Raw genomic sequence first — 17,357 nt, forward strand, 5'->3', positions numbered from 1 at the left:
GAGCTGCCACTGTATAACGCCAATTAATCTCTTAGATTTGTAACGGAGTTCCACGAACTAGACGCCAGTTCTAACAAAAGAATATAATTAGTTTAGTATAAATAAATTGTGATTTCAGACCAAAAATAAATGTTTTATGTAATGCTTGTTACGTCCTTTATATTGTTACATCTCGTTGTTATACACTGATGAATTGTTTTTTATGTATTTGATGTGTTCATGTGTGTCAAAAATTTTAAAATAATAAAATTTAACCTGTATATGTTGTTTTTACTTTATACATACTATAAAAACTACACCCCCAAACTCTAGGTTACATGTAAGTCGTACGTATGCAGTTGGCCGTAGGACACTTCTTCGTGGGCCGTTGGTCTTGAAACATGTGTCCGTGTACAACATTTAATCAAATGACGAGTTGTTCGTTGAACATTTCACCGTGGAGTATATTGTACGTATGTTACAAAATGTGGCGCTAGTTTGCAAACACTGTCCTACGGTCAATTGTATACGTACAAATTTCTGGACACTCAAACGCTAACCTTTCATTTTTTCAATGAGAAACTTCACTAAAAATGACATATATACCTATCTAGTAAACATTGGTGGCAAAGAATGTAGTAGTCATATTGACGAGACTGAATTGGATTTTATCTTCAGTAAATGTCTTTTGTTTCAACCTTTTCTATGCCTTACAATATTACTGTGGCAGTGTCTGACAGGCTGCAGATTTTTAACGACGCACGTTGAATGTAGAGCGAAGCTCTTACTACAATCGCTCGATAATTTGTGGCGTAGTAGGTCATAGTTATTCTATTTATCTATTATCTATTATTTCATAAACAGATGTCACTGTGTGTTTAATTTTTTAGATTATGCAAATCAATCGACAGTGGCTAGTAATTTGAGTTTAAAATCAGATGAGATAACTTGCGAAATTTGTATGTGCGGCCTGTCGATCACGGCCTCATAGAGCAAGATAACTCGCTGAAGGCATATAACCGGTTAATATAAATTGACAATTTCAGAGATATACCACATTCAAAATTGACATTTCTTTCCGAGTCTCACTATCTTACTATTGATCTGTTAAAAATGGTATATTCGTCAGTTATAATTTTCTAGTGTTTTATAATTGCTGTCAAGCTGCGTATCCACTACGTTTGCGAACCAGTAGCGTTCTGCGAACGTTCCTATTGGATGGGTTCCCGTGCTCTGAGCGTGTACGTCGGCTCTCATATCTAAACTCGCATCGTGTGCCACACAGCCATAAATCAAACCTTCCGAAAACGGCGATCCGCGCACATCTACCTAGCGACAGTCGCGTGTAGCCTTCGAAACGTATAGATATTTGAATGCGGCGATCGGCGAGCCGGTATAGGAATGACCAATTCGTAGGTGTTTGTACGCAACCTGGCATCTTCGACTCGGAGCCCGAGAAGGATGCAACTTGTCGATTGCAACAGCAGATGTTTTTTTCAAACGAAACAGTTGCATTTGACCATCTGCAGAGCTCCATTTGGCAACGTGTGTTTTGTGAAAAATGATGACATCACTTTGATGTTTTTGACACGTTGTAGGCGTTGGCAGCACTTCTACATCTAAACAGTTATTATCGCGATATTTTAAAATACACACTGGTGCAAGTAAATCCATGCACGTGTACAGGCACTATTAGGATGTTGGAAAGTCATTTTTATGCCTGTGTGCGACCCAATTTAGAAAAATTGCAAGATTGACTTGTAGCTAACTTAGTCAGTGGATCAGAGGTGCTTATTATGCTTAATTATCATACATCTCTATAGAAGAAGGTTTTAATGAATTTCATATTTAATTTAAAATACATCGAAATATAAATATGTATAATGTGAAATTATTTTTATTTATATCAAATCATGCTTTGGTATGGTTACCCGAATGACATCATGTTATGTTTTTGTAAAACAAACAGTAGTTTTTTTTTTTTTTTAAATAAAAACAATATTTGTCTAGGTCTAGCGTATTTTGTACATGAAAAATTACCACAAAAAATTATAAATATATAAATAATTTATCACCTGTCAGTGTGTATATAATTATTACCTATCTTTACAAATTTCACAGAAATGAAAACCGCATTCACAGATTAGCTAGAATGCTAGAATAATTAGCAAACTGAATTGAGCTGACCACATACTAACTAGGATGTGTCTATTGTTATTTCTCAATTATAGAATATTTAGCAAGAGCATTATTGTATATTTGGCAAACTTCTTGGTCCTTTGAGGAGTCTCTGAAACACCGATTCGTCACAACGCAGACCGGTCGCGTTCCGTCGAATGACTTTTCGGTTTTATATGCCACATTTCTTCGCCGCAGAACATCCAACAGTTGCTCTAGACAGGGGCATTGCCACGGATTATTGTGCAGAATAAACTTAGTCAACTTTTTAGGTACGTTTCTGCCAACGTTGACTCCGTAATTTGTTATCGAATTACCTGATATGTCCAACGTACGTAGCACCGGTAGATTGAAGAGAGGAACCAGCTCAATTTTATTTTTTGACACATCCAATGTTTCCAGAAGTGGTAAAGAAATGGCAGCGCTAATATCGGTGAGCCTGTTAGATGATAAATTCACACTCTTCACCGTTCTCAAACTGACAAATATGTTATCTTGCAGTTCTGTCAAACTATTATTAGACAGATCTATTTTTCTCATTTTGGAATTATTGTTGAATTGTCCATTGGGGATTTCGTTAATGCCATTATTTGATAAATTCAAATCGTAGAGTTTAACGGACTGATCGAATATTCCCGAAGGCATCTCTGAAAATTGGCTGCTCGCCAAGTTTAGATGTATCAGTTTTTTTGGGGCGTTAAATATTCCTAGAACCAAAGCGGACATATCGTTGTGAGATAAATCTAGATTTACCAGCTGCAGAGACTTGTCGAATAAGCCCAGAGGCAGTCCGTTGAGTTGGTTCCGTGCCAGCGATAAAACATTCAACATGTCCATTCGGTCTAAAAGTCCTAAAGCGATGCTCCGCAGCTGATTGTTTGACAAATCGAGCGTTTTTAATCCAGTCATCTTGTCGAAAAGTCCCAACGGAAGAGATGATATCGAATTAAATGACAGATTTAAGAATTCAACTCCTCCGAGAGCGTCTAATTTGCCTAAATTCAATTCACTTATGTCATTGTGAGACAAATCTAGACTCGTCAACTCCAAAGACTTGTCGAATAAACCCAATGGTAGTCCGTTGATATGGTTTTGTGCCACCGACAAAAAGATTAAATTTGTCATTGGGTCTAAAATTCCCAAATCTAGGCTCAACAGTTGATTTTTTGACAAATCCAGTGTTTTTAACCCAGTCATTTGATCAAAAATTCCCAATGGAAGTGACGATATAGAGTTGAATGACAGATTAAACAACTGGACTCCATTAAGATCATCCAGTACGCCCAGCGAAATAGAGGTGAGAGAATTTTCAGATAGATCTAATACCTCTAAAGAAGGCACGTTGGCGAATGCTTGAGCCTTTATCTCAGATACTTTGCAGCATGACACTGATATCAGCTGCACTTCTGAGTCATCAGATACTGTTCCCCTTTCCAGAATGTTATTTTTATCCAGGGAGATACACCCCATCGAGTAACCATTCCTTAAACATGTCAATTCACTGAACACACTGGATATGACACTCAACAAAATAAACAAACTCAAACAAAAGTAATTCATTTTCCACAGCTTAAAAATAGTCGAGCATCATACAAATTACAAATCAAAAGTTATTTGACAACCAATTTTTGGAAGTTTAACACACAAAATGATTTTGGACATGCTACTTGGAAGCTAATCTATGATAGTTTCGTAAAATTTTAAACATGTTTGTTTGGTTAAACATTCGTCATTAAGAGCTCTTGTCTGAGGGTCAAATAACATTAAAAGATGTTGGCCATGAACTGACTTAATTTGGTTTTTAACCCATCAAGACGCCAAGTATAAATTTGAAATAAAATACCATTTAGTTTGAACAAAGAACATAACAATATTGTCTTTTTGGGTTTCTTGTATTATTTTTGTGTAAAGTAGATTCCATGAAAGAGTAATTAACCTCATGCATAATAGATAATTCATCACATCTACAGGAATAAAGTTGGTTTTCAATACTTCTGCCTTTCTGGGGTGAGATTTATGGTTTCCATTTATCAGTAGATTCTCAAACAGTTTATAGATCAGTCCTGTTGTCAACAGTGATTTCGTACAATACTAAATTTATAATACCCAATAAATTAATGAAGACAATGCTTCCGATGTAAAGTAGGTACGTCAACAATGGCTGACCATGTCAGTTTATGAAGTTAAGTCATTGTACGCTGAAGACACACCTGGCGCGTAACGATCAGGCGGCTGATCGATGTTAGCATGCATTTTAAATGTGATAATCAAAAAGTAATTATCTACTCAGCAGTCAATGTGTTAAGGGTCGATTTGAGTGTCAGTTTGACAAATTGAATGCTGTTTTTCAATAAGTATGTGTTTGAACCTAAAGCATAATGGGTTAAGCATGCAGCTAACATATATTTCTCGTAAAAAAATCTTTTAAGAAACCTCTTTATGAAGTGGCCAAGATCCTCATTGGATTGTGGAGCTAATTAAAAAAAATGTACAATATACTTAAATACATTATCTTATCGAGAGGTAAAACTCACGAAGTGCAATAGTTTATCATGGTGTTTTGTGAGTTTTACCTCTGATACAGTATTGTATTACTAAATCAATAACAATATCATTAGGTGCCAAAATATAGGAAAGTGAAGGTAAAAATGATTAATAAGACTAATGAATTAATTACCTAATAAAGATTCATCTGTAGCAGACTGTACTCTAATAAGTAATCACAATGAACATAAAAAATGGCCACAATGGTGTAAGTAAGAAAGTCTGAATAGCAACTGAGTGATGGTAAGATTTGTGAAGTTTACTAACTTAACCGTGGTTCATGCGCTTGATATATACTTTCAAATGTCATAATAGAAAATGACTATATAATATTTATGTTATAGTAATATTTATATTGTTTATTGTGAAATAATAGTTCTTAATAGGTTAAAATGATTGAAGTGATGGTATTTTAAAAATACTTCGGGTCGCTTATTTGGAGATAATTTTTTTCTTATCAGCTAGTCAAAATCAATTTTAAATGAAAATACGTATATTGTTAATTTATGAATATTGTTTGTGTCAATATTGAAGAATGGTCAAAAATGCGTGACTGATATAAGCGGAGAGATATAGCATACATATGAACATATCAATATTATTCTTCATTTTGAAAATCCTCAGAAACATAGAACATGGATTTAATGGTGTGTAAATAATTAAACTTAAGGTTCTGACTGTCTCACCAATCTGATTCTTCTAGCGTAAGCAAAATTGGTTAATGTCAAGTGCTCTGCGTGGTGTAGTTTGTATTTTTTCTAGCAGGCTTGCCACTATTGTTCTACTGCGGATACGCATACATCATGGAAGTCATATATCATCATATATCACGTGAAAATTCAGATGTCACTAAATATTTTTGTATCATGCATACAGTCATGCAACTTGCATGATAATATGTGCTTAACATTTACTTACATTTGTATTGCGACAATACGTACTGCCGCCGGGAAATCCATGCATGTGTAAACGGGCTATAAGTTGTATTAATCATCAGTTATGTCGAATCATGATACCTTACTTGCTTGAATGGATGACAAACTATGAATGCTATGGGTTTTCCACCAACACAGAGCTTGCCTTGCACTGAAGCCAGGACGGGTGGAGCCAAGCCATGGAGAAGACTGTCTTCTTCTTTTCGTACCATATCCGTTATAGGACGTCGGAGATGAGTTCGGCCATTTTCTTCCTGTCCACCGCTGCACTAAATAGAGATGGAGTGGTGAGCTCAAACCAGTCTCCGGGATTCTTGAGCCAGTACGTTCTTCTTCTACCAGGGCCTCGATAATCAAAGATCTTCTCTTCAATTATATGATGAAGAAGTTGATATCTCTCAGGATGCCGCATAATGTAGCCAAAGTAAGCCAACTTTCTTGTTTTATCATCTTTGACATCACCTTGACATTTGTATCTGTCTTTCCATGTGATAAGAAGCATGCGTTTGTACACTCACATTTCAAAAGCTTCAGTTTTTTGAGCGTCGTTTCTGTGAGTGTCCATGTCTTCAATCTATATAATAGCACTGAAAAGACATAGCATCTAACCATAAGAAGAAGACTGTCAGAAGGACAAATCATCTGGGTCATGATCCTCAGTTATGAGATTCTGGCGTAAAGAACACTACCTAGATCAGGGTTGGCAAAGCTTTTTACGTACGGGTGCCAAAATTTCCCAAATTTTTTGACTGCCTGATGTGCCGAGCAATTTTTTATAGGGAAAAAATTAAAAAATAGTTATAAGAATTCTATTAAAAATGTACAAAAATAATTATAATTGAGTTCTTGAGTATTATCTACTATAGGTATTACTTAGTTTGGTTCTTTACGCACAAATTGACGCCAGAATTGCTCCGATCAGATGAGGCATTCTCTCGCTACAGTGGTCTCTCTTGTTTTTCGACCAAAATCAGAGGTTCACGGCGTGGCTTCACCCACCGTCTGATGAAGTCATTCCGATAAGTTTATCTGTGACGCATAAAACCTAATGACTGACCTATGCAATTTAAATTAAACATAATGTTTATTCTTGAAGAGAATCTGCCTGCTATTTTTTATCTGTCATTTATGCATGAATTGATTACCATGATTGCTAAATATTATTGCTAAAAATGTTAAATTAAAAAACGAATGAAATACTTATGGCTATGTTGTCATTATTTTTAAATATTATGTAAGTTATATACTTATTTATACCTACTTAATTTTTTTTTTAATTATTAGGTATATCTAATTATTTTTCTCTTCAACTTGAAACATTCGGATGCCATAGGTTTGCCATCACTGACCAACATGATAATAGCGATTTAATACATTGATATACTACTGGATGAATCATATGCTTCTTAAAATGACGCCCGATTTTCAGCGACTCGGCCAATGTTAAAACTTACTGAGTAAGCCCGATCTAGCTTGCATCTTACTCTAACTAATAGTCAGCGCATGACGACTTGCTCTGTCTGCTTTGAGTTGCAGCCACCCTTAGGTTCACTATTCCAAGAACGCAAATTTATTTTTACAGCCAGGGCAATACGGGTGAAATTCGGGAATCCATGTTAACGGTCTTAACGCATTATACCTACAAGGAAATATTATAAGACGATATTCGTAATATCTTTTGTGGTACATTTTTAAAATGACACTTGTATGGGAACTCCTCATCTAGTAGTATATCAATGATTTAATACCATCATTTACTATTATTAAAAATATTCAGTTATCTAACAATAACAAATTGTCAGGTTTTATTGTGATCTTTATTAAATATTTTAGCTAACTATGAAAATGTCAAACATTAATTTTATATTATTATGTAATTGAGTTAACATTTACGTAGTGGAATATACTATACTGTTAAATCATTTTATAAATGGAATCAGCAATATATATAACGGGTTAAGCAAGCAAGGGGTTATCCTTACTCATTAACATTTATTTCAGATTTTAAATATAAACACAATTTTCTCACATTATTAAAACATATTTTATAACCGGCTGGCTATTGGAAAAAACCCATTACATAGCTACAAAATGTCATATTGATACAATAATATGCGTCAAAGACTTTAAAATAACAAAATTTAACTTATATATAATTTTTCAATTTTTCTTGAAGCAGAAGAGTCTCACATTGTCGGAAAGTTCCGAACTATTAAACGGATGCATGCTTTTCAGAATCTGAAGCTTTTAATAATACCTACTGAAAAAGTCAATTGGCTTAATTTCTCATAAGTAGTCTCAAAGTCCCTATATATATATATATTGTTTCTATTCGATACATAAAGACACAACCTCCATAGAGTAAAGTATATGCTTCATAACTTTGCACTCTGGTTCTAAGATGAAAATGATGTAATATATTCTAAAAATATTTGTTTTACATAATATATTATTATCTGCTTATTTATTTATTACTAGATTTATTAATACTAGTGAATATCATTTGATCCAATTTTATGCGAGGTAATCAGGTGAATAGGCGTATCAGTTTAGTAAAAAGTGCAGAAAGAGGTGCAAAGTTATAAAACGTATACTTTAACAAAATTCTCATTTTCCCATGAGGAAAAATAAGCAGAAAATTTCATTAAAAACATTATTTTTTCGGTAGTAAATATAACGCTTTATTAATTAATTAATTATTTTTAAATGAGGCGTCTAATTCCAAAAAGCAATAAGTCCACATTTGCTCAAAATCGAGAAAAAAATACGCACGTATACTTTGTATAATTTTACACAATATGTATTGATCTATAAATTCCAAAATACGACATAACCCTACGAAAAAAAATATTTTAAGTCGCGATTTATTACAAAAAGCGCACAAGTCCGTGTTTCATATTATTTAAAGCTTGGTTGATTTCACGCGTGTTTAAGTCAACCAATAAGGGAACGTTCAATATTGGAAATGGCGTCTCCCATGCTGTAGCATCTGGTAAACTCATGACAGTGCCACGGAAATATGTGCCTCATGCGGAATAAATTAAAAAGTGAGGTACAAGTAGCGCTACGTCCAATTTTATTTTGCCTATATTTATTGCATTTAAGAGTTTATCGGCTGAAACAAATTGCCATTTGGTTCTAATTTCGACATAGAATACAACGGAAAAAAAATCTCACGTTAAAACAAATAATTGAAGCTAGAAACATAAAAACGTTGTTTCCCGAAAATATTGAATTGTGGACTTGACGCTTTTTGTAATTAGACGCCTCAAATATAATACAATTATTATTGATTTCTAATTACAGGTCCACATAAAGAGGTAAAAACAAATCAAGACGGCGGTTGATTTTCCAATTAACCAACAGACAGTAAATATTATTCTGTTTCTTGTATATTGATAATATTTATGGATGAATAAACAGCCAAAGATATTAAATTAAAACATTACATATATTATTGTACATATAAGAGATATTAAATGTGAAAAAGAGGCTTGAAGGTTTATAAGTTAGGAACCTAACGCCGCGTCCAATGTAACGCGAATTTGTCGTATGGACGTAGTTATGATTCTGATACATCGGCTGTCGGTTTTTAACACAAACACAAAGGCACTTGTAGTGTTTGAGTACTCGAACAACAACAGGATTCGCGTGGAGATCATGTGCCATCCATACAAATTTGCGTTACATTACAGGCGTCTGGACATGGCATAATGAGTTGATAAACTGCAATATGTTTAACGTACATAATTTGAAAACGTTTCATGCATATAAATTATATTTTAGATTAATTATATAAGTTTATATTTCTTTTTGGTCCACCTATTACTTTGACACACATGTAGGAAAAAGTTCACCGTCATGTTTTTGAAGTAGAAACATATTGAATGATTTGTGTTGATAGTGGATTATTATCATATATTGAACTGCACTGGATTGAATTGAATGTCATCTGTCAATTATCACGAAAATGAAAATAACATTCACATTTGCCGAATCACTCGGAAGATGTTTAGAATGAAATTAATGATGACCAATCTACTAACCAGTACAAACTTAATGTAAATCCGTATTAATGGATAAATCTATTAAGCTTTTTTAGGATATTTAGAGAGAGCGGTTTTGTATATTTGGTAAACTTGTTGATCCTTAGAGGAGTCTCTGAAACACCGATTCATAACAACACAAACCGGCCGCTTTCCATCGAACGATGTGCTGGTTTTATATTCTACTTTTCTTTTCCGCAGAATCTCCAGCAGTTGCTCCAGACAGGCGCACTGCCACGGATTATTATGTAGAATAAACTTGGTCACCTTCTTGGGCACGTTCATTCCTACGTTAGCTCCATAATTCGTTATCAGATTGCCCGACAAATCCAACGTACGCAGCATGGGAAGATTAAACAGAGGAACCAGCTGAATTTTGTTCTTTGATACGTCGAGTTTTTCAAGAAGTGGTAAAGAAGTCGCCGCGCTTATTTCCGTGAGACTGTTGGACGAAAGATTCAAACTCTTCAGCATTCTCATACCGACGAACAAGTTATCTTGCAATACTGTCAATCCATTGTAGGAGAGATCTAGTTTTTTCATTTTGGCATTATCGTTAAAATGTTTATCGGGGATTTCAGTAATGCCGTTATTTGATAAATTCAATTCAAAGAGTTCAACAGACTGGTCGAAAATCCCCGAAGGCATCGCTGAAAATCTACTGTTCGCCAAGTTTATCTGTGTCAACTGTTTCGGAGCATCAAATATTCCTAGATCCAGTGCAGACATGTCGTTGTAAGACAAATCTAGACTCACCAGCTGTAAAGACTTGTCGAGTATACCCAAAGGCAGTCCGTTGAGTTGGTTTCGTGCCAGCGACAAAAAGTTCAAACTGCCCATTGGGTCTAAAATTCCCAAATCTAAACTCGTCAGGTGATTGTTGGACAAATCGAGTGTTTTTAATCCGGTCATTTGATCAAAAATTCCCAACGGAAGCGACGATATATAGTTGAACGATATATTAAAGACTTGAACTCCGTTCAGATCGTCCAGTACGCCGAGTGAAATAGTAGGTAGAATGTTTTCGGATAAATCTAATATCTCCAAAGCGGGCAAGTTAGAAAACGCTCCAACGAGTATTTCGGATAATTTGCAGCCTGCCACTGATACCAGTTGCAATTCGGAGTCATCGGAGACTGCTCCCGTTTCCAGAATGTTGTTTTCATCCAGGGAAAGACATCTCATCGAGTAACCGTCCTTCAAACATGTCAATTCACCGAACACACCGGATATGACACTCGATAAAATAAACAAACTCAACCAAACGTAATTCATTTTTGACTGCTTAAAAATAAGTAACATTTAATTAAGCAAATCAAAATATTTGATAACCAATTTTCGAAGACTCAACACACGGATTGTTTTTAGTGATGCAGCTCACCAACTAATCTTTGATAGCTTCACAAAATTATAAATAAATGACAGAACATGTTTTTTTTCAATTGCTGATTCGACATCAAGAGGTCTTGTCTGAGGGTCAAACAACATTAAAAGATGATGGCCTTGAGTTGACTCTCAATATGTTCCGTCTTATTACGGTATATATTTTAATTAATTATAATGATATAATATGTTGGTAATTTGGTTGTATGTATACTTACACTATTCTTTATGGGATGACACAATATTAAATATTTGTGATTGTTAATATATAATATAGGAGAATATTGGTTAAACAAAGTGATAATAAATTTATCTATTCATAAAATTTTATTAAACTATTGTAGGTACCTTTCATTGCGCTAGTTTTTTTCATTAACAATACATTCGATAATGAATTCGGTTTAATTTTTTAAAAACTAATTATTAACAGTGTAATCCCGATTTTACATTTTTTGGGGGACGTAAATTAGAGGTATTGAATGTGAAAAAAATCACAGAAATTGGTATGGAGCATTTATTGTCAACTTGTCCTTTCACCTACCTTTTTGAGAATGTACAATCGCGTCCTTGGTCTTGGGCACTGTATACATGTCTATAAATGTACACATTCACTGTATTGAATTTGTTCAAATAAATTATAATTTTAATACGGACTTTTGAATTTAGAATATTTCAGATGTAAATTCCGGGAAATACAAATATAAAACCGGGAATCAAATGTACTCAACTGCAGAAACTACACTTCAATAGCGTAAAATCGGGGTTCGACTATATGATAAAAATTTTGAACTAAAATTACAGCTATTAAAGCACTACCAAAAAGTTACCATACATTGGCATGGTTCCTAAATTATAATTCTCTCCTTCATCGGGACCACATGACTCAGATGATTTGACTGTCTGATAGCATTCTCCTTAGTTCCATCCCTCTCGGCACCGATGAGTCCTACTCAAGCTGATATCAATCTTCTTTGAAGCCATTTAAATAACTAAATTTGTAATGCTGTTGCAATCCTTACGTATTCCACTTCCCAACTCTGGTCATTTTCCATGTCCATGTCTGACCTGCATCCGAATTAACGCCGGTTGTCAATCAGACTGTATGACATTATTCCTTTTCTAATTGTGTCGCTGAGTTTCAAAACCCGCTATAACACTTTTTTGAAATAATTAAGATATATATATATATCGTTGGATTCGTTATTAAAATCTCTACATGAAAATTTTATCGCTTCTTCCAAAAGCCGCTACGATTAACTGTCATTTATGAAACAAAATCAATGTGTCTATCAAATCCCGCTATAACACTACTGAAACATTCAAAAACCTTTTTAGTTCAAAAAGTTTTTGTTGATTTTCTCAACATAATGAAAAAGTGTTATAGCGGGTTTTGAAACTCAGCGACACAATTGGTGTTATTCATCTGGGTTTTATTGGGAAAACAATGCAGAGGTATCCCGTTATTGAGTGGCTAACAACCATTTCACACATAACAAATCGGTAGATGAGCAACATCCACATTGGGTTAGAGCCAATGTAAAAATGAGAATTCTAATCTAGTTTGTGAAAATCTTGGCAAAGAATATTTGGAAAATCAGCTGAGGGTACTTGATGAAAGCTGAATTTAAATTCAAACACATCGAAAGATAAAACATGACCCATTAGAACCGATCTTTATGGAATAGCGCAGGTTTTGTATATTATGCAATATAATATTATAATACAATATATTTCTCAATGAGACTACAATGCCCGTCTAATCATTATAATAAGAGTGAACCAATTATTATCATTATTAAAAAGTGAATAATTGTGACAATCGCCGTTCTTGAAGATGATGGAATATGAAACAGTTTAAGAAAGGCTGGGACATTATAAAACAGTGCGAGGAATTCTAGTTGATTACTCATCTCTATTCACTGTTGAAATGGTACCTACTTGGAAAAACCAATCGACTCAAGACAACTTCATGGTGTAGGAACAAAAATAAAGCAATACTATATACATACTTCAACCAAATATAATATATTTTTCATAACAAGTTAAAAAAAGAAAATAATTTTTAGCTTAAGAGACAATGGAAGAGGAGGTATAACAGTAATCAGGGCCAGATTATGATTTGGGCAAACTGTGCGAGGAACACATAATATAAATGCTATTTTTTTTTTAAATTTTCAAAAAAAAAGACCATGAATTTGATACCTAATATATTTTTTGTCAAAAATAAAATAATTTTAAGTGTTTTTAGTTTTATTACAAATATCTTAGTTTGCGTCTCGGCTAGTATAAATACTTATCAGTACAGTATCCGGTAGCTATGCCAGTGGTTTAGAAGTAGAGTGCGCGATTTCGGCACGGTTTAAAAACTTGATGATTTTTTTCTATATGTTTGTAGACGTTGATGAAAAATGCGACATTTTCATGTGACAACTCTACATTATGATTTTTGAGGCAGGTTTTAGTCATGCCAATAAATGTATTCTATGTAAAAATGATTATGGATACCTATAGATTGAGATGAGAAAAATCTCTTATATCCAAACAGTACACAATAAAAGGTATCAAATTCAAAAAGAAAATTTTCAATTGGCTGCTGGAAGATTATAAAAAAAATTATAACTGAATATGGAGACAAATGGTAAACATAATCTTATTTTTCAAGGGGTACTTATTTAAGTTTGTGAAAAGGGCCCTAAATTCTTTTAATCTGGCCCTGGCAGTAATAATTTTGTGTACAATATCAGAAAATAACAGGATATATAAAATTATCTGTAATAACCATTGGTTTTTTTTGTTCAGAAACATTACAGGTATAATTAATAATATATTACTTAGTCCTAAATTTCATTTGTATATTACATAGTATTATAACATATTCGTGTCGTAGATACATCGACGTGCTGATTTAAATAAAAATAAAATAGTTCATAATTAAACCTTACGTTTTAAAGTTTTGATCTGTGTTCAACAGTATCTATCGCAATTTTGTTCAAACATTCTCAAAGAATTCTTTTAGTATTAAGAAAAAATGTCCTCTGACACGCATTCAAATATCTAGCAAAATTGGTCATAATAATATTTCATATGCAAATAAACTTTTACCGTGCACAATATGGGCATATAATTATTTTTTTTACAAAAATTAATTATTTGAATTTAGCAAAATGGCAACATCAATTTTTGATATAACATTATCATAAAAACTCTCACGAATAAAGGCACATTCTTTTAACAAGCATTAAAAAGTGTCATGCAAACTTATTGATAATTCACTTTATTTCCCTTTCCTTAAAATAAATAAATATAATTCACTTTAAACGTGGAGGACCAAGAAGGTTGCCTCGTTACAAAAATAGTAAATCCCTACATTTTACAGTGCATCATACAAACCCATAATGCTTACATAACTTTTCGATATAATTATCAACTGGGTATTTAAAATAATTATTTTTTTTAATATCATTTCCCACAAAATGTGGACAAAAATCCCCAGCCATATACAATCGTTTCAAAAAGTTAACATGCATAAATTTATGTAACAATTTACATTAATAAATATTATTTGTGTCAATTTTAAAAAGTGGACAGAAATGCCTAAATGATAACGGAAGGATATATTATGTATATATAGTTACTATTTATAATTATGTTTAATTTCATATTGATACTAAAAAAAACAATTAGTTTATTAAGTAATTAATTTTTACATTCATATGAATTGTTGCAATTACGCTAGGATTTCTGTTTTAAGATCGACACATGAGATACGCATTCACACAGCCATATTCAATGTTGTACATTCATATGGAGTGATATGAAGAAATGTCTGCATTTTACGTATGCGACTGACTAACCCTAGCGAAAGACTATTGGATGAATTTATCTTTTATAATATGAATTATTCAAATATAAGATTTTATTTGACAACAGTAATTGAGGAGGTACATAGTTAGAAGAACAACAGTGTTTATAGAATTCTCGATTCCTTGTTTACCATGGTCAAATCGACATGTTGCCAAAAATTATTTCAATCTGATGACTGTCTCTAGTGGCCAATAAGTACATATTATATTATCTACTAATATGCCTTGTTTACGTTGATTAAATTTATTAAAAGCGTTTCTATCAAAATTATATTTCAACAATTTACTGAGCTTCTCAATTAAGAATTAATTGTATTAATAAGTTTACATTATGTTTTTATTTTATTATTAAATTTTCTCAAATACTAAAACATTCTTAATTTTGTTGGTAGGTATGTGAGAGTAATATTCTGTTAATGGTGTTAATACTAAAATTATTCAAAATATATGAAGTCTCCATTTTCAAGCTTCGCTGACTTTCCAGGAAAAAAATATAATAAAACATGCAATTCATACTAAATATATTCAATGTCTAGACAAATCTACATAAATATATATTAATTATCATCAGATTCTAGAACAAATGTTTTTTTATCAACAATAATTTATTGTTCTAAATTGCCCAACAATAATTCCTGCTAATTGCAAAAAAAGTCTTTACGGACCAACATTAAAACAACGTACAATAAAAATAAATACTTATTAGTTAATATTTTAGAATAAATTCACATCAAATAAATTAATAGCAAACAGTGTACATAGTTATGGAATCACGTGAAGAATACATTTAATAAACGGTACAGGAATGATATTTACGCAACATATATCTGCTTTGAAGATTAATAAAATGAGTATCATCGAATTGATAAAATAATATATGCGACTAAACAAAAAGCAAATGATATAAAATAGATTATTTTTAAATACATTGACCCATTTACGAACATGTTAGTGTAGATAAAATTGTATAGTTCAAATGTGGCAAGGCAATTTTTGAATAAATAAAACAAGAGAGTAATAATAACTTGGATTGTGACGAACGACACTATATTGTGTCGCATTGATGGCGAATAGAACTATACCACACTTTCAAAATTTTAAGTCTTACACAGGTATATTTTTGCGTGAGATTTTTTTTTTCATCGGCTCTACAATCTAATTTAGATCCTGGCGGCTCACGAAGAGGATTTTTAACATTTTATTTTTGCGAGAAATAAATTTTACTCATTTTCTCAACCTATTAGGATTTTAAGCCGAGACCCACGACTTTATGTTCATGACTTTCGTTATTTTCACCATTATAAAATTTGGTATTTCAAGAGTCATTTGGTCATATAAAACTATTTTTAAAATGTGTGGAATAGCTCTATTCACTACCAAGTCGATGATTATTTAAATTGATATTGTAATAACCGAGAAATTTGAACTACAACAAGACGGAGCCTAATGAACTTATAGTATTTACAGCACTTGATGGTATTTCTGGAAACTTTTAAGTGTGATTGAATTTGGAAGGGACAGAAAAATTAACATTTTTTAAGTTGGCATATTGCAACATGCCATCTTCAGTACCTAGTATCCGCCTTCTATATATTGACATCTACATCATGGAGCTGTTTGTAATTTAAGTATTACGCCATGCGCTTTTTGCATGCTTTGCAATAGTAACAGTTTTAGTTCGAGAAACACCCGCGAAAATGTGTACTCGATATAGAAGCGGGAGTCTAGCTATTTTGACATTTCATAGATGACATGTGATTTTTGTCAATGTTCATTTAAATATTGTGTATGTAGCTGGAAATCTATGTACCTACTACAATAATTGAAAAATATGTCCTTTCACAGGATTTATTGTAGTATATTATATGTAAGGCCATCAAAAAAGTATATATACTTTTCTTTGAATATCTTTCTTTCTCTATTACAGCCCATTAGTCTATGGTTATAAAAACACTTATATCACAATGTAAATGTTTTGATTCGGGACAAGTCAACCATGTTTCGTATTTAAAATGTTCCTGTATGTAGTAATAATTAAATAAATAATAGCACACATTCGTAATAAATGTCTCAGATTCAGGGTTTATCTTGGCAGTATCTGTAGATAAAATTATTTATAGAATTGACTGTTTGAGTAAATTTAAATTGTGTTGAAATGCTAGCGGTTTGTGACACATGCGGGTGATAATAGTTGTGAAGTTTGCTACAAATGAATCCGCAATTTAATTTAAACGTTAGTAGTTCTGTTTTTTGTCTTCACTTTCACATAATATTTAGACTCCGTCTATATAAAGAATTAGTCTTCAACGGCTTTATCAAGCCGGAAAAAAACATATACAGCACTGCAATGAATAATCCATTTAACATTGAGCAAATGAAGCCATGGCATTATTATTATTGAAATCATGGATTTGCTTATCATAAAATAG

The 17,357-nt window shown here is 32.7% G+C and overlaps 1 protein-coding gene across 1 annotated transcript; it reads right to left on the reverse strand.

The window, feature by feature from the left end:
• Window positions 1-1,916: 1,916 nt before the first annotated feature.
• LOC147070086 (uncharacterized) lies at window positions 1,917-11,116 on the reverse strand. The gene is made up of 2 exons (XM_085949908.1): window positions 9,731-11,116; window positions 1,917-3,738 (listed from the first exon to the last, which is right to left on the reverse strand). The coding sequence occupies exons 1-2, from the start codon at window positions 10,982-10,984 to the stop codon at window positions 2,194-2,196; spliced, it is 2,799 nt and encodes a 932-aa protein (XP_085806034.1). The 5' UTR covers window positions 10,985-11,116; the 3' UTR covers window positions 1,917-2,193.
• Between the last annotated feature and the right edge of the window lie 6,241 nt (window positions 11,117-17,357).

This window comes from Rhyacophila brunnea, unplaced genomic scaffold (assembly GCF_057557595.1).
Source record: "Rhyacophila brunnea isolate RB1 unplaced genomic scaffold, BYU_Rbru_1.0 scaffold_22, whole genome shotgun sequence".
In the NCBI taxonomy this organism is placed as follows: Eukaryota; Metazoa; Arthropoda; class Insecta; order Trichoptera; family Rhyacophilidae; genus Rhyacophila; species Rhyacophila brunnea.

Excerpts from the sequence above, each read along its gene's own strand:
- LOC147070086 (XM_085949908.1), bottom strand. The coding sequence starts at position 10,984 with ATGTTACTTATTTTTAAGCAGTCAAAAATGAATTACGTTTGGTTGAGT. Across the intron at positions 3,739-9,730 it reads TCTCTAAATATCCTAAAAAA|ACTATTTTTAAGCTGTGGAA; the intron begins GCTTAATAGATT and ends GTATGATGCTCG.